Genomic DNA, 17,461 nt, shown 5'->3' with positions numbered 1-17,461 from the left:
AACATCTGATCTTCCGCCTGCCAGGTTGCCCCAGGATGGTGCTGGAAGCTGAGCACCGTCCTCTGCTCATTCTGCTCTTTGCCAACCAGGTTGTGCCCAGGAGGTTGTGCCCAGGAGGTTGTGCCTCCTTCCCCAGCTCTCTGAGGGATGAGGAACTTGTGCATTTCAAACTCCCAGATTTTGCAGCTTGGGTAGTCAGAAATCTGAAGCCCACGGGAGTGAGGCAGTGCTGTCCAGAGAGCAGAGCCCTCGACTGAGAGGATCCAGAGTCTCTCTCTGGTTAAGCTTGGTGGCCGCCCAGAAAGTCACCCCACACTCCTGGAGCTGCTAAAGGGAGTGTGACTGCTGTGAAGTCCTGAGATCTAACAGGAGGCAGATAAAGCCTTGTTGTTATTGTGTCCTTCGGGGAACATGAAAGAAAGGAGGCACCATGAATTACCGAGGGTGAGGCTCTGGGAACATCAGAGCACCTCCAAAATCAGTTAAGTGCATTATAATGTGAAAACAGCCGGAGGGGGCTGGGAAGGAAGGAGATCACAACGGGAGGGAAAACACAAAAGGGTTCCTAATCCCTATAACTCCTTCGCTACCTCACAGGCACCTCTGCGAAAAGCAAAAATAACTTCTTTTATTGAGAATGCCATGGATGGAGCCAGGCAAGCCGGGCTGGGTGTGCGATTTTCCACTGCACACAGCAAGAGCTGGCGTCGCATCAGTGAAGGGCTTTTTTCCCAGGAAGGAATAAAACAGTGCAGTGCCTCATTTCCTGCTTCTTTGCTGCTTTTTTTTCATGCCAATACCTGTCCAGGTGTGTTGCTGTAATCATTCTGCTTAGTCCCTCAGTAGCCTGGGGCAAGTGTGGTCAGCACTGTCCCTCCCCTCTGTGCTGGCCCGGTCAAACCCTCGGGGCTTGCAGGGTCCCCCAGTGCTGGATGTGTTGGGCTTTGCCCATCAGCACTTTTGACAGAGGTGATGCTGGTCCTGCTGAGTTACCACTGGCATTCAGCTGCAAATCTGTAGGAAAAAGCCTAGAGCACAAGCACTGATAAGGATTGGTCATACTTTTCCTATGGATAAGGATTTATTCTACTCTTCCCATTGATAAAGACAGATCACGGTCTTCCCATTGATAAGGATTGATCCTTCTCTTCCCATCAGGAATTGCGAGTAACTAGCCCTGGCTGTGGGTGTCCGATGGAGTTTCAGTCCCTCTCCTCTGATTTAGAATGTTTAAGCATTAAACCCTGCCTCAGTGTTGAGAGAGCAGAAATTGTGGCACAGGATTTTTTAGCTCCTACACATTTTTAGAAGTCACAGGCTGTTTCTGTGGGATTTGGGAAAGGTGATGGAGCAAAGCAGGTACCACTGGGAAACATTACTCATCTGCCCTTTAAACCGACTGAAACACCACTACTGCAGGGACTTTCCAGTCTCCGTAGGGAGATTCAGCTCAGACTGGTACATAAACAGAAATTGCTGGAGTTTATTCTCTTTTGAGCTATAAGATTTCTGCCAAATCCTGTATCAGTACACAAATCCTGCCAGGTCTGTGCTTGTCCTGCGATAAAGGTCCTGACAGGAAAGTTTCCATTTGGCTTTGGCTTGGCCCATATAAAGATTATGGATGCTCAGAGCTCTTAAGTCAGCAGCTTTCCTTGGCTTTAGATGCTTTTAAAAAACAAATAAATAGATTTGTAGATTTTTGCAATGATACTTGCAGGTGACTTGGTGGATGACAGAGGATTCCCTTGTGTTACTTCATGAGAGAGCAGCGAGTAGAGCTGGAATGGACACTGGGAATGCCAAAACATAGCCCTGAGCAGGGACCTGGATCACACCAGGTGCCGGAAAGGAAAGAGGAAGAAAGTCCCATGTGAGCCATAGTGTTGCTGCTGAGATGTGACAAAAGATGTGAAATCAAGGAGAGGAAAATGATGATTCTGGAATTTGGCTCTGGCTGTCAGGGGTGTCGAAAAGCCCCGTGTGGCAACGCCTCCTGGCCGGGCTATAAAGGGCCCCGAGGCAGGAGAGCGAGCACTCGCTGCTGCTGCTGCTGCTGCTGCGCTGCCGAGCCGCCTCTCTCTCCGCCTCCAGCCTCCAGCATGAGCACCACTGTCAGGCAATACTCCTCCTCCACGTCCCTCAAGGGATTCGGGAGCCTGGGGGGAGGCTCCAGCAGGCTTTCCTCCGTGCGTGTTGGGGGAGGAGGGTACAGGGCCCCCAGCGTCCACGGGGGCTCTGGCAGCTACTCGGTCTCTTCCCGCGTGGTCTCGGGGCTCGGCAGTGGCTTTGGGGGCAGCTACTGCAGCAGCGCAGGAGGGGCCCTCGGCGGGGGCTTTGGGGGCAGCTATGGGGCCGGCTTTGGGGCCGGCTTTGGGGCCGGCTTTGGAGGAGGCTTTGGAGGCGGCGATGGCATCCTGCCGGCGGGGGAGAAGGAGACGATGCAGAACCTCAACGACCGCCTGGCCGCCTACCTGGACAAGGTGCGAGCCCTGGAGGAGGCCAACACCGACCTGGAGGTCAAGATCAGGGAGTGGTACAAGAAGCAGGGACCTGGTCCTGACCGTGACTACAGCCCCTACTACAGGACTATCGAGGAGCTCAGGAACAAGGTAGGATGCTGGGATTAACACAGTGGGACGTTGTGTGTCAGAGAGGAAGCAGAAACAATGACTGTTACCTCTGTAATTAGTCAGCACTAATTATGTCGTAAAAAGTGTCCCAGTGGCATATGTGGAGTGCCCGGCTGGAAATGTCTCAATGTCAGCTTTTGGTTACATCCTTGTAACTGGGACAAGTGGCAGCTTTCCACTGGGAGGAACAGATATAAGAGGATGTAACACAAAAATGAAGAATACAGACAAGTCTGCACTGATCATGTGTGTTCTTGGGAGTTTAAAATGAAGGTTCAGGGAAACTTGCAGCTGTGGGCAAACTGTGAAACACTGATGTCAGGTTTGGAAACATTCAGGCAAAGAATTTGCAAACTTGTTTCAGCTCCTCCTACTAAGGAGATTTAGATGATAAAAAAATGGAACTGTCCAATAACAGGTTTTTTGCCTCTTTCAGCACTTGCTGCCCCAGGGCTGGAATTGGTGCAAAGGCCCCAGCCCAGGCAGCTTGGGGGGATTCCTCTCCCTTTGATTTGAGTCCCAGCATACCATTTTGGAGGAAATGCTCAAGTTTACATCGTTCTCTGTTACTTCCCATGTATGACTTGCCCCCAGCAATTCCGGAAGCCGTGTACAGCTGGAGCTGCAGGAGTGCTGGCAAAGGATGCAGGGAGTCCGTTTTCCTCCCCGTCCTCAACAGAGTTCTCCTGAACTCTGACTTGAATCTCCTCCCAGTGTGGGTTATTTGCTCCTGCTTTGGTAATATGAAAATCAGAATCTGTAGGCACCTGCTCGCTGCCTTTTGATCCATTTCTGCTGCCAACAAATTAAATCCATCTGAGAACAAGGTGTGCCAAGCACAGACACCTCATTGGTCCCTCTGACCTTATCACAATCAGCACCTGCCCTGAAGGATAGGGACAAAGGCCACCATCAGGTCTCACACATCTTATGTGGCCTCACTCTCCTTTTGAAGCATTTACTGATGGATTTTTGGAAAGGGAGGTTGGAGTAACTTGCTTCTTGCAGTCAGTCTTAGCTGCATCTCACTTGTCCTGATTCCAGACACACTTCTGCTAAGGAAATGCCAAACTTCCCCAAAACTGTTGTTCCTGTGCCAACACTCAGCCAGGAGGAATTCCTGACACTTTATCTTTCACTGCCCAGGTATTGGTGGCCACAGTCGACAATTCCAACCTCTTGCTGCAGATTGACAATGCCAGGCTGACAGCAGATGACTTCAGGACCAAGTAAGCCACATTTCCAGGGAAAAACAGAGTAAAGTGTGCAGGGAAGTTTGATGAAATCAGGAGAAAATCCCATCCAAACCCTAGAAAGGCAATGTGGAAGCAAAGCCTTCAAAATGAGGGTGCAATTTCCAAAGCAGATGGTTATCTCAGTCTTACAGGCACCCAGGAATTGCGTTGCTTCCATCCAAACCCACTATTTTATTGCTATTGCTTGTTCATCTGTGGCACAGCCTCTCCTGTGCAGAAACCTTGCCCTGTGCCTCTCTGTGCACCTAATGTGTGTGTGCAGAGCCCAGGGCCAGTACCAAGGCCTGGTGGTGTCAGGAGCAGGGTGATGTTATGGACTCAGGTGGACACTTTTTTATCAGTTTTCCTCCACTTTCCTCAGCATTCCCCATAGGAAAGTGGTCAATGGGGCCATGTAGTACTGCCACAATGCCAACAGCAGTGTGGAGGGAGCAAACAGCAAACCCGGGTGCTGTGTGCCCAGCTGGCAGGAGCTCGTGCAGCTTTGCTGACTGTGTGTGTGTCCCCAGGTTTGAGTCGGAGCAGGCTCTGCGCATGAGCGTGGAGGCCGATATCAATGGGCTGCGCCGCGTCCTGGATGAGCTGACCCTGTCCAGAGCTGACCTGGAGATGCAGATTGAGAATCTGAAGGAGGAGCTGGCTTATCTGAAGAAGAACCACGAGGAGGTGAGCACGGAGTCGGGCTCTAAAAAGGCCACCCTGGGCCCTTAAACTTGAGTTCCAGTCCAGCCTTTAAGGCTACACTGAGTTCTGAACTGCTGGGCAGGAGGTGAGAAGTGCTGGTGAGGCAGCAGAGGGGATACACTCTGGACAGCAGCACATTCTCCCTGGAGCCTGCAGAACTCCCACTCACCACTTGCCATGTCAGTAATACCCACTGTGGCTGTTAGAGGTTTATTAACAACCCTCGCAGCTTCTGGCTGGAAAGGTTTGTTCCCTGAGAAATGAACCAGCTACAGGCTCTGCTTTATTCTCTGGAGAAGTAACTCCAGTGGGGATTTCTCAAGAATTTGAATTATTTTATTTGTGGTCATGGAGCAAAGACCCCAGTTTGTTCCCTGTTGATCAGGCCCCAAATGCTCCCTCTCCTAAAGTGTTCCTCAAAAGGAACATTTTATATGCTGGTTCTTGGATTGCATGAAGATGTGTTGTGTCTCTTTTTGTGTCAGGAAATGACTGCCCTGCGCGGGCAGGTGGGTGGGGAGATCAGTGTGGAGATGGACGCTGCTCCTGGCATCGACCTCACCAAGATCCTGGCGGAGATGCGGGAGCAGTACGAGAGCCTGGCGGAGAAGAACCGCAGGGATGCCGAGCAGTGGTTCTTCAGCAAGGTGAGGAGCTGGCGGCGAGCAGCGGGCGCAGGGCAGGGGCTGTGCCCGCTGCTGGGGCTCTGAGGGCACGGCTTTGCCTCGCTGCAGACGGAAGAGCTGAACCGGGAGGTGGCCATCAACACGGAGCAGCTGCAGAGCGGCAAGACGGAGATCACGGAGCTGCGGCGCACGATCCAGAGCCTGGAGATCGACCTGCAGTCCCAGCTCAGCACGGTACGAGGGCTCGGCTGCTGGCGGGGCGGGGGGCGCAGGGCTGTGCCCACCCCGGCTGCCCCCTGAGCCCGTCCCCGTCCCACAGAAAGCGGCCCTGGAGGGCACCCTGGCCGACACCGAAGCGCGCTACGGCACCCAGCTGGCCCAGCTGCAGATGCTGATCACCAGCGTGGAGGAGCAGCTGGCCGAGCTGCGCTGCGACATGGAGCGCCAGAACCACGAGTACAGGGTCCTGCTGGACGTCAAGTGCCGCCTGGAGCAGGAGATCGCCACGTACCGCCGGCTCCTGGAGGGCGAGGACGCCCAGTGCGTGAGGGGCTTTGCTGGGCGGGTGGGTGGGAGGAGACGGGTCATAGCAAAGAAATCAGAAAATGAGCCACCAGCATCCCCTAGAGGGTTCTCTCAGCCCATTCCCTGACCCATTGCATGCAACAGGGTCTCCATTTCCAGTCTCACCAGTCCACAACAGCCCAGTGGTTACAATGGCCCTGCAGCACCGCTGGCTTCCACCTCCAATCTTCCCATGTCTGTGTGATCCTGGGCAGGGAGCAGTTGCTGCTTGTTGCAGCTGGGATGGGTGCTGCACTGGTGTCTGAATCCCTGTGTCACACATCCATTTGTACCAGTTTTTTCCTTCAGTTGTGACACTGGCAGTTTCCAGAAGCATTTTAGTCGTGTATTGGTACAAGAAATAAAGGCAGGGTTTAAACAATGATTTTGTCTAGGAGATTACTCACTCTTTTCCTGTTTGTCACCACCTTTTCTCTGTTCTCCTCCCATAGCATGTCTTCCCATTACATCTCGCAGCCTGTGAAAGAAGGTAAGAACAGGTCTTGGCTGAAGCTCTGATCATACACAGCTCTCATACCCTCACCCACCTTCTTAGCTCAGACTCCTTTTACTTTTCTACTAAAGTTACTATTTTGTTATATTTCCCAAAAGTGAATTGATATAAGCCATTTTTACGATATACCAAAACACGTGTCAGAAATTATCTGAGCAGACTGAATCTGTACAATTTAGCAGGGGGAATGTGGTGCTATATTGGGTTTCTGAGGTGGTGGTTGTAGTAATAAATCTTCAAGACAAAGATCTTTAGCACACTTCCTCCTTGCTGTCATGGAAATAATGGTTCCTTCTTTCCCCATTGCAGGACCAGTAACCACCCGCCAGATCCGCACGATCTTCGAGGAAGTCCAGGATGGGAAGGTGATCTCCTCCCGGGAGCAGATCACACAGGCTGCCCACTGAGGCACTGCCTGTTCTGCTGCAAACCTCACCCAGCACAGCAAAGCAGATCCCAGCTGGTGTGCTCCTGCTGTATGGATCATAAAAAGCACCTTCTCCCACTATCACCCCCTGCCGTACCCTCTCTCACCCTTCTGTCAGCTCTGTGCTGCACACAGAAATCAAATAAAGCTTGTCTCTGCAGTCCTGCAAAGCAAGGTCTGGTCTAAATGCTCTCAGGCTGTCCCACTCCTGCAGCTGTGGGACAAAGCTTCTCCCTCGAAGGAGCAACATTCTCCATCCTTGGTACCTCGATGGTGGGGCCTGCACGCCCACACCTCTGTAACTCCTGAGACCTGGCAGCTTCAGGGGAGAGAGTGTGGGGGGGAGTCTAGAAAGGAACTGATCCCACAGATGGTGGGAGGTGAAACCTGTGAGAATCCCTGTGTTTCACAGGTCAGACAAAGTGCTGCTCTCCTGCTGCAATGCCCAGTGACAGCAGCACTGAAGCTTTAACCCAGCGAGGCCAAGCAAGTCAACAAAGCCCAAGTGATGCAGGCAGGACCCTGCAAATGCCACCCCCCAGCTCTGAGCTCTGCCCCAGAAGCTGCCCCCCACTCTGGATCCCAAGCTTTGGGGTCAAATGGTCTGAAGCTGCAGGCAGGGCAGGGATCCACTGGCTGCTGTCCCTCCAGACAGGAAAAATCAGCTCAGTTTTGTTCCTGCTTCCAAAGGCACCACCGAAGGGTGAGGAAAACAGTGATGGGAAGGGGAGGGTATGGTCTGTGCAAGCAAAAGGATTAAAATTCTTCTGGGAGTTCTTGTGGCACTCCCCGGCTGCCGGTGGCTGCTCCTGACACAGCAGTTCCCACTGCCGTCAGCTGGCCCTGCGTTCCTGGAAAGCCAGTTCAGACACATTCTTGGCTGCATTCTGACACATTTATTACTTCATAAATCCAACTTCTAAATCAATGAGGTGAATCAGAGCAACGCGACTAAGTGAGAGCGAGAGCAGAGCTGGCCACACGGCTTTATGACCCTTCTCCAGAAAATCCGTCTGGAATTCAGGAGAAGATAAGAGAGAATTGTTTATTTTCCCCCAAACATTGGAATGATGCCTGCAGTGCATCATCTGCCCCGCAGCCAGGTTGGCAGGGCTCCACGCTTTCGAGGCCCCCCATGCCCCTGCCCTGCAGCTCTGCCCAGCGCCATGGGCTGTGTCCCCCCTGCCCCCTCGGAGCAGACCCCCGTGACCCTCGTGGGGCATTGGCTGCCCCGAGCACCCCCAGCATCCACCGACCGGAGGAGACACGGTTCGGGTTTGAGGTTTAATGCTAACGATCAGTGGGGTCGGGAAAAAGGCTGCTGCACGTTCCCATGGAGCATCATGGATGATCCACGGGGCAGTAGCGGCACAATTCCCAACCTGAGGCACTCCCAGCCCCAGCACCTCCGCCGTCCTGCAGACTGTGCTCCCTCTGCTCCCACAGCCTTGAGGAAGGAGCCCAGAGCAACTCGGGGACTCTCCCTGGGGGAATTCATGTCCCAGGGCTGGATAAAGGCAGGGTTGAAACACTCAAGCTCAGATGCCTGAGAAGGGTCGGGACAGACACAGCTTGCACGACCACACCCCCTTTCCAGGTCACCTTTTAGGGACCCCGCTGTCCCATGGGTGGTGCAGGGAGCACCGACACCTCCTGCAGCTCCTCCGAGGCCCCTGCCATGGCTGTGCCCCTCTGGCTGTTGCCCTTGCAACACCCAGCACAGGGATTCACCCTTGCTGTATATTTTCCTCCTGTAAAAGTCTGGGCACACCTGTGTTCCTATAGAAACAACAAATAACACTTTGCTAATGAAATCCCCTGTTTTAATTACTCCTGCTACTGCACAGTGTGAGAGAGGTGTGGAAAATATATGTCAATTTTCTCCTGCCTCGAGCATTAATACTTAGCCCTGACCTTAGGAAACCCGCTGAGGAGGGAGCTGCAGGGGTGGCTCACGCTGACAGGCAGTGGCAGCTTGAGGCAGGTCTCAGAAAGTGGGAATTTAGTCCAGAAACATGGTTTGACTGCTCAGGCAACACTGAGTTCCTCTGACAGAAAAGATCACTTTAGAAAAAGACATTAACGTGTGGTTTTCAGCTCATTTTAGGGAACTTTTCTATGATTCCAGGGCAAACTTTATAAACATAAAAAAAGAGGCATAAATAAAAGTGGTTTTATCCAGGTAGTATCTGTGTCTGCTGATATGCCATTTTGGAGCCAGAACTTCACCTCCATTTTCCCCCGAAGTAAGACCGAATTGTAGGTTTAAACACCATTGTGCTACCATGAAGCTACTGTTATGCCGTAGAACTGGAATTCCGATTTTGAAATATATTAAAAATGGGCTCACAGCGTGCACGTGCTCAAGAACAGAGGCAGGATCTGGTTTAATACTCAGCCTTTTACTTCAAAGAGTGTGATAGAAACAATATGCAGTCCTTGTGGTTGTGTTCAATGGGAGGTCATGGAAATAACATTCTTGAGTGGTTAATGTAGTTTTAAGTCTTAATTAACGCTGATGGTTTTAATTGCTGCCCCGTGGCATTACCAAAGTATCACAGATATTTTGGGCAATGTGTATTTTTATGCACAGCAGTTCAGTGGCAAACAAAAGATGAAAGAAAAGGCAATTCCCCACACAGGAAGAACCTGTGTGACACATACAGTGCTGGGTGACCGTGTGACAGTGTGACACCCCGCACCACTGAGGGGCTTTGCTCAGGGCAAGGCTGAGCATTTGGACTCACCCAGGGGCTCTGTACCGGTTTTCATTCTGACATTCCCCTTTCCCCACATCACCATTGCAATCAGAGAGGACAAACCACAGCATTGCCCGGGCAAAGGTGAGGAAATGAAGATGGGGACGAAGCACATTCCTGGGAGTTACACGTCCTTGCCGCCCCCGCGCTGCTGCACCTTTTCCATCTGCACCTGGGGAGGGTGAGCAGCGAGTGGGCGTCCCCTGGCCCCGTGCCTGGCGCTCACACGACATGAACATGCTGACTCCAAGAGACAGAAAAGGCCAGAGCCTACACAGAGGAGACTCTGATCCTCCAGATCTCCAAGTTGCATGGACTTGTCTCCATTTACCAGTGGCAAATAGGAAGATAGGGAACTGCTTCTCCATAGCAGCCAACTCCTGATATTCCAAGGACACATCCCACTCCTGTACCGTCTCCAGCTTTCTGCAGATGGAGGGGAGGGAGTTGTGCCCTATGAGCTCCTCAGCAATGTACCTTTGTTCTTCCTTCCATACCCTCTTTCCCCTCCTTTGGCAAATGATCTAAGGAAGAACTTGGCTGTTGGGAAGGGGCTGTTGGGGCCTGTCTGCAGAGACGGCCCAACAATCCACTGTGTGCACACATGAGCAATCCCTTCTCCTCCACACCCCGCACGATGAGCCAGGGACACTTGGATTGGTGGGTTCTGCCTGTGGGTCAGCACGGAGAGGCGACAGCAGGGCCTGACCACACCACTGCGCTCCGTTCTGGAGCCTTTTCGCTCACCAGAGAAAATCGCTGTCTCTTGTAAAGCTCCATTTATATAGGAGCCTTAAACTCCAAACTCACAGTGAAGCTGTCCTGCCTGGTCACAACAGACAGAATTGTCCATCTGTGCTACTGTCAGCTTTGTGCTCCTGTTCACAGGGCTTACACACCAGCAGCTTTTTCCTTATGTCCTTCATCTACTTTATGCTATCCCACATTTTTCCTGGACATCTCATAATTTCTAGCTAGCAGCCATACCCTGTCCTTTTAGGATGGTTTGCTAGTGTTTGTTCACAAAGAACACAAACCATCCTATTGCCTTTCCACAGTCCCCTACTCTTGGGTGGTCTCTGAAGTGAAGACTCCAGTGAGCCCTGGAGCACGAATTCCCTTTTCATTGCTTTTTCACTGCTGATCATCCCTCTCCCTGCAGATAAAAGAGCGGACTTGCATTTCCAGGACTGGGAGCCAAGTTCCTTCCAGCACCATTGTACTCACGGGGCTGTGGAGGTGCATTCAGGGCCTCACACCGCGGCTGCTGTCCCTGCAGGTGTGTGTGTGCAGCCCAAGCAGGGACAGGAATCTGTAGCTGGGACAAAAAGCCACAGTAAAAGAGATGCTGAGCTACTCTCTCAAATGCTGCCTGCACTGCTCTGTTACAAAGCTCACAGTGCAGAGGGAATTAAATCATAGCCCTGAGCAAGGAGCCTCCTCCTTTTAATCACACCTGACAATTTACTTGGAAACGGAAGAAGCATAAAGGCTCCTTTGTAAGAGAAAAAGCTTCTAGTGGAATATGACAAAAAGCATGAATAGAACAAAGGCAAAAATGACGATTCTGGAAGTTGGCTCAGGTTTTGTGAGTGATGAAAATCGCCGGGAATGCAACAAAAAAAAACCCGTGTGGCAACGCCTCCTGGCCGGGCTATAAAGGGCCCCGAGGCAGGAGAGCGAGCACTCGCTGCTGCTGCTGCTGCTGCTGCGCTGCCGAGCCGCCTCTCTCTCCACCTCCAGCCTCCAGCATGAGCACCACTGTCAGGCAATACTCCTCCTCCACGTCCCTCAAGGGATTCGGGAGCCTGGGGGGAGGCTCCAGCAGGCTTTCCTCCGTGCGTGTTGGGGGAGGAGGGTACAGGGCCCCCAGCGTCCACGGGGGCTCTGGCAGCTACTCGGTCTCTTCCCGCGTGGTCTCGGGGCTCGGCAGTGGCTTTGGGGGCAGCTACTGCAGCAGCGCAGGAGGGGCCCTCGGCGGGGGCTTTGGGGGCAGCTATGGGGCCGGCTTTGGGGCCGGCTTTGGGGCCGGCTTTGGAGGAGGCTTTGGAGGCGGCGATGGCATCCTGCCGGCGGGGGAGAAGGAGACGATGCAGAACCTCAACGACCGCCTGGCCGCCTACCTGGACAAGGTGCGAGCCCTGGAGGAGGCCAACACCGACCTGGAGGTCAAGATCAGGGAGTGGTACAAGAAGCAGGGACCTGGTCCTGACCGTGACTACAGCCCCTACTACAGGACTATCGAGGAGCTCAGGAACAAGGTAGGATGCTGGGATTAATGTGACATCTTCATCAAAGTCGCTTGTAAAGAGATGACCTTGTTCCTAACAGCTAGAGGGAAGAGGATTATCAAATGGCAGGCAATTAGTCTGAAATGAAAACCAGAGCTTTGGAATAACAGTCACTATGAGCAGCAGATCACTAGGCACCAGGACGGTGCTTCTATTGACTGTTCCAGTGTAGGGAGAAAGGTGGGGCAGGAAAGGAGTCAGACAGTGATTCAGGTTACCTGATGCTACTTGCTGCCACACTGTCACCTCCTGCCCCACTTGTGCCCCATAGTTGCTACCTGTTAAGCTCCTGATGAAGCTCTCAGCAGGCAGGGACTTGTTTCTTGGCCCTATTCACTCCTGAGTGATATGCAGATGAAGATGAATAGTCATTCTCACAAATACCCTACAAATCAGATTTTTTTCCCCTACCGTTCGAGGAGGCTAAAGGTAGAAGTTAAAATAGAAAGAAACTGTCCTATGGGATGGTTGTTCTTTGGGAGTTACAGACACAAGTCCAGTCCAGGGTTGGAACACATAGGGCTGTAGTAGGTGCTGAAATCAGGTGTGTGCCCTGCTCTAAAATGCAGCAGATGAAATCATGGCCAAGGTAATTTCTTTATTCTTAGCAGCTCCCTGGATGACTTTAGACCTTTGTCTAAAAGTCCTTTGGCCAAAACACCAGAATCTGCCTGCCCCACCCTGCCCCGCCATCCCTCAGCCCTCATCACTCATCCCAAGTGAGCTCAGGTTCACTGAGGGAATGAGGTGTGGGTGGTTGGGCAATGACATACCTGGTCTGTGAGAGTAAATTCCTGGGAAATGGGGCAGGGTCAGCCCCTGGGGGAAATCACATTCCTAAAATTTCTTGGCCTTCACCCTGGGGGAAAGGGCTTGCCTTGATGCAGGAAGCTCCTCTGCAGATTCCAGCACATCGGGGTGTGCTCTGATGGAGCACAGAAACATCTGGAGGCAGGAGCTGTCTCTGGATTTGAGTGATGAATTTCTGGGTCTCACAGAAACCCTCTGCTCCTGCTCCAGGGGGAGGCAGACCATTCCCTCCCTCTCCACCACAGCTAGGAAATGACCACATCAATATTCCTGGATTATTCTTTGCATATCCCTGAAGCAGGAGAACTCAGAGCTTTTCATTAGCTTGTGGCTACAGAAATTCCTGCTCACTAAATGGCCAATCATTTTCATAATCCCAGAGCAAATACTTGCACCTCAGGTGTAATTATGAAAGCCAAATGATGCAGGCATAAGGCACTCCTTCCTTCCTCAACCCTTTTTTCCTTCTTAGCTGGGCTGCTCCCATTCCCAAAGCCTGGAGTGCTGCCAGGGCTCAGCATGGTGTGAGCACCTGGAGATGCCAGCTGGGCAGGGCCATGTGCCCATGGCAGTGTTCTCAGAGGACTGAATCTGTGCTGATGGGAGATGTAAACGAGCACCCCATCTCTGCCTTTGCAGAGCCCGTGTGGAAATCCAGCCCCACGGGCAGGAGGCGCAGCACTGCTCCAGCCCTTCTCTGGATGGGATCACTTAGAGTGTTTGAAACAACTTTTTAACTCTTTCACTTATCCCCCATCAGATTCTTTCTGCAACTGTTGAAAATGCCAACATCGTCCTGCAGATCGACAATGCCAGGCTGGCAGCAGACGACTTCAGAACCAAGTGAGTCCAACACCTCCGAGAGCTTTTGTGGAAAAGGGAGAAAAGCCTGGCTGTTCAAGGCTTTTTTTTCCTGCACCTGGGGTTGCTCCCCTGGAGTGGGAAATTTGGGCACCGCACTGATATTTCTGCACTGTGAGAGCTGTGCACACACATTGAATTAAAGATTCCTGGGAGAAATACACTGAGCTGGGGAAGGAAAAGACAGGAAAAATGCTGTATCAGGTGGGTGTATGCAACTGTGTGTGTGTCCCCAGGTTTGAGTCGGAGCAGGCTCTGCGCATGAGCGTGGAGGCCGATATCAATGGGCTGCGCCGCGTCCTGGATGAGCTGACCCTGTCCAGAGCTGACCTGGAAATGCAGATCGAGAACCTGAAGGAGGAGCTGGCTTATCTGAAGAAGAACCACGAGGAGGTGAGCACGGAGTCAGGCTCAAATTGGGACCTACAAACGTTCCTTGTGCACCAGGGAAAGGGTCAGACCAAACGCACAGGAGTCTCTGCAATTAGGGCCATCAGGAGACACTCAAGCAGGAAGGGGGAGAGAAATAATCCTTCAGACCTCCAGGAGATCTGTGGGGCTCCTGTGCTGGTTGCAAATAAGAAATTTCTCATGATGGGAAGATGCCAGGTCACTCTGACGTGTTGTGTCTCTTTTTGTGTCAGGAAATGACTGCCCTGCGCGGGCAGGTGGGTGGGGAGATCAGTGTGGAGATGGACGCTGCTCCTGGCATCGACCTCACCAAGATCCTGGCGGAGATGCGGGAGCAGTACGAGAGCCTGGCGGAGAAGAACCGCAGGGATGCCGAGCAGTGGTTCTTCAGCAAGGTGAGGAGCTGGCGGCGAGCAGCGGGCGCAGGGCAGGGGCTGTGCCCGCTGCTGGGGCTCTGAGGGCACGGCTTTGCCTCGCTGCAGACGGAAGAGCTGAACCGGGAGGTGGCCATCAACACGGAGCAGCTGCAGAGCGGCAAGACGGAGATCACGGAGCTGCGGCGCACGATCCAGAGCCTGGAGATCGACCTGCAGTCCCAGCTCAGCACGGTACGAGGGCTCGGCTGCCGGCGGGGGCGGGGGGCGCAGGGCTGTGCCCACCCCGGCTGCCCCCTGAGCCCGTCCCCGTCCCACAGAAAGCGGCCCTGGAGGGCACCCTGGCCGACACCGAAGCGCGCTACGGCACCCAGCTGGCCCAGCTGCAGATGCTGATCACCAGCGTGGAGGAGCAGCTGGCCGAGCTGCGCTGCGACATGGAGCGCCAGAACCACGAGTACAGGGTCCTGCTGGACGTCAAGTGCCGCCTGGAGCAGGAGATCGCCACGTACCGCCGGCTCCTGGAGGGCGAGGACGCCCAGTGCGTGAGGGGCTTTGCTGGGTGGGTGGGTGGGAGGAGATGGGTGATAGACACCAAATGCCTGGGGCTTCAGTCCAGTCACAGCTTTCAGGGCTGGTTTCTCTGTTCACACCAGCCATGGATGCCCAGTGCTCTGCCCCTGGTTTCTGGCTGTAGTGGGATGCTGCACTGGGTCCCTTTCCCTGCTGGAAAGGGCCATGGTTACTCTGTCCCTCAGGAAAGGCCAAGTGGAGCAACACTTTCACCTCCATGGGCCTTCTCTGTTTTTCTCCTGCCTGAACACAGAGCCTGGCTAACAGCAACAACCAATGTTTGTCCCTAACATCTCTTTGGTTTTGTGCTTCTCTTGTAGCATCTCCTCCCAGTACTCCTCCACCACGTCCTCACAGTCTGGCAGAGATGGTAAGAACCCTCCTTTCCTCTCAGCCTGGTTCTTTCCCCTTCCCAGTCAAAGTAGGGTTGTTTTAAACAGCATTTTCCATTCCCTTGTGGAATTTCCACCAGCTCCTGAAGAATGTGCAATATCTGATAATGTGTTACGAAATTTCCCTCCTTCCTGCCATGGATAATTGTCTCCCTTTTCTTTGCAGTCATGACATCATCCCGCCAGGTGCGCACGATCGTTGAGGAGGTGCAGGACGGGAAGGTGGTCTCCTCCCGGGAGCAGGTTGCACTCACCACTCGCTAGGACAGCCCCTGGCCCAGGAGAGCAGCAAACTGAGCTAAGCAGTGCCTGAGGCTGTGCGTGGTCAGGCTGTGTCCCAGAATGCTCCCTTCACCTGCTCTTGCTGCCTGTGTTGCCCTCATTCCATGCAGGTGTCTCTGGACATACTGAATAAAGCTTTTTTCCTTGCTCCTGCAACTGCAGACTTGTCTGTCACTGACACGTGATCCCTCAAAGCCTCAGGGTTTTGTGTTCATGCCAGGGAAAGTCCTAAGAAACCACAAGAAGCCAGTGAGAGGGGGGGGAATGGAGGGACATGGGTTCCACCTGGAGGGACAGGGGTTCTGCCAGGGACAAACATAATTGGAAACAACTTTTTCTAATGAATTCCATGCTTGTAAGTACATGGGACTGGCTAAGACATAAACTGTGTGATACAAAATGAAGGCAATTATGGAAAGATAAGGTTTGAGGTCAAGGTGCCATGGGACTGATAATTAAAATACAGCTCAGTTCTCTAACTCATGGGATCACAAAAAGTCACCGTCTCCTGTAAGCTGAACTTAGATGGCTTCACCAAGACTGCTGCTGTCAGGTGTTCTCTCTGAGACATGAGCCCAGCGTCCGCCTGGTTGGCAAACCTCATCCCTACAGGCCTGCTGTCTCCTTTGACTGCCTTTAAATCACACTATCAGGTATGAAAAATTTTACAGGGCTATTCATGCTGCCCCAGGGCTGCAATTGAGAGGAACTAAAGTAACCATTGCTTAATCCGCACGGGGATGAGTAGCAATAATTTTTATTGCTGTTGTGTGTAGCAGATCACTGCTGAAACCCTTCCTGAAACATGTGAGGTAGAAACGCCGCCTGAGGCTGAGCTGCCGCTCAGGATTAGTGACACAGCTGGGCAGCAGCAGGTTCTGGCTGTGCCTGTGCCCACTCGCCTGCTGGAGAGCGACAGAGGGACGGCCAGAGAGGAGAGGAAATTGTTTTAAATCCAAAACCCGATGGAATCACTTCGATCCAGCTTCATGCTTTCTAGTCTATGGTAGCTGGGAGCCCTGTCCATGGGCTTATGTTCATCCCACACCTGAAGGATACAGATTTGGGGCTCAGATCAAAGGGAAAGGGAACAGTTTGCATTAAATCAGCTTCCCTTATAACAAAAGACAAGAGGCTCCTGCAGCTGAGGCTCAGCTCGCTCATCATTTGGGTGATTCATTCATTCTCCCTCAGTCTCCCCAAAGCGTTATGGTCCCATTGAGCACTTCCCAGGGTGCTCCCTGGCCCCAGTAAGTTTGGAAAGAGCTGATGATGTCACGCTGGGCATGACAGGACAGGCAACGGAGAGGAAAGGAGATCGAAGAAGTGGGGAACCTGCCAGGTCTTTCCAGACAAGGGAGTGTGAGATACTATCGTTCTGTATCATCATTCAGCAATTACAGAAAAGGGCAGGAAATGAGACACAGCACAGTGCAGAGTTCATGGACTGTGTTGTGCTTCTCCCTTTGCTGGAATGACACACCTTCCTTGGAGAAATAGGAAGTTTTCCAGGGCAAGTGAACCAGAGCTATCTCAAAAATGAAAACCAGATCCAGCAAAAATATACCTGAGCCTCAAGCTATCTCAGACTCTCTGGCAGCAGGCAAGGCTGCAGCTTGGAAATCCTGAGCAAACTGCTCATGTGCTCATTATTTGGTTTGTTTGTTTTTTTTTGGCATCACCAGAAGAGAGTTGTTGTATTTTAGTTGTAAATGGCAGCTTTTTAAGTCTTGAACCATCTGCAGAATGCCCCAAGTGTATGAATAAAGAAAAGCTTTCTGCAAACAACAAATATAACTGATTAAGTATAAGTAGGATACTAAAAGAAGACATCAGTCCAAGAGTAATTGGCTCTTCTGGCAGCACAGAGACATGGCCCCTTCTGCAGCCAAAAGGGCACAGGGGAGAGATTGATCCAGCAGAGCACTTAGTCATCTCTGGTATCTGTCACCCCATGCTGAGATACTTACATCTGTCAGCAGGAGCAGCCTGAGATGAAATCCT

The 17,461-nt window shown here is 52.4% G+C and overlaps 1 protein-coding gene across 2 annotated transcripts; it reads left to right on the top strand.

The window, feature by feature from the left end:
• The first annotated feature begins 2,035 nt into the window (after positions 1 to 2,035).
• Positions 2,036 to 15,618, top strand: LOC116455950 (keratin, type I cytoskeletal 14). Of its 2 annotated transcripts, none has more exons than XM_032134347.1 (8): positions 2,036 to 2,612; positions 3,780 to 3,862; positions 4,399 to 4,555; positions 5,059 to 5,220; positions 5,308 to 5,433; positions 5,519 to 5,739; positions 6,216 to 6,253; positions 6,587 to 6,874. In XM_032134347.1, the coding sequence occupies exons 1-8, from the start codon at positions 2,103 to 2,105 to the stop codon at positions 6,682 to 6,684; spliced, it is 1,395 nt and encodes a 464-aa protein (XP_031990238.1). In that variant the 5' UTR covers positions 2,036 to 2,102; the 3' UTR covers positions 6,685 to 6,874. The 2 variants fall into 2 exon arrangements, with proteins under 2 accessions (XP_031990238.1, XP_031990239.1); XM_032134348.1 differs by lacking the exons at positions 2,036 to 2,612; positions 3,780 to 3,862; positions 4,399 to 4,555; ... (3 more) ...; positions 6,216 to 6,253; positions 6,587 to 6,874 and adding exons at positions 11,172 to 11,724; positions 13,325 to 13,407; positions 13,662 to 13,818; ... (3 more) ...; positions 15,104 to 15,153; positions 15,342 to 15,618.
• Positions 15,619 to 17,461: the final 1,843 nt, after the last annotated feature.

The sequence above is a fragment of the Corvus moneduloides genome, chromosome 26, assembly GCF_009650955.1.
Source record: "Corvus moneduloides isolate bCorMon1 chromosome 26, bCorMon1.pri, whole genome shotgun sequence".
NCBI classification, from domain to species: Eukaryota; Metazoa; Chordata; class Aves; order Passeriformes; family Corvidae; genus Corvus; species Corvus moneduloides.
Note: the sequence above shows the minus strand (reverse complement) of the source record. Positions and strands in the feature narration are given on the sequence as shown.

Bases quoted from the DNA above. Each gene is read 5' to 3' on its own strand.
- LOC116455950 (XM_032134348.1), top strand. From the start codon at position 11,215: ATGAGCACCACTGTCAGGCAATACTCCTCCTCCACGTCCCTCAAGGGA. The intron at 13,408-13,661 runs GTGAGTCCAACA...GTGTGTCCCCAG, and splicing joins GCAGACGACTTCAGAACCAA to GTTTGAGTCGGAGCAGGCTC. The intron at 14,445-14,530 runs GTACGAGGGCTC...CCCGTCCCACAG, and splicing joins TGCAGTCCCAGCTCAGCACG to AAAGCGGCCCTGGAGGGCAC.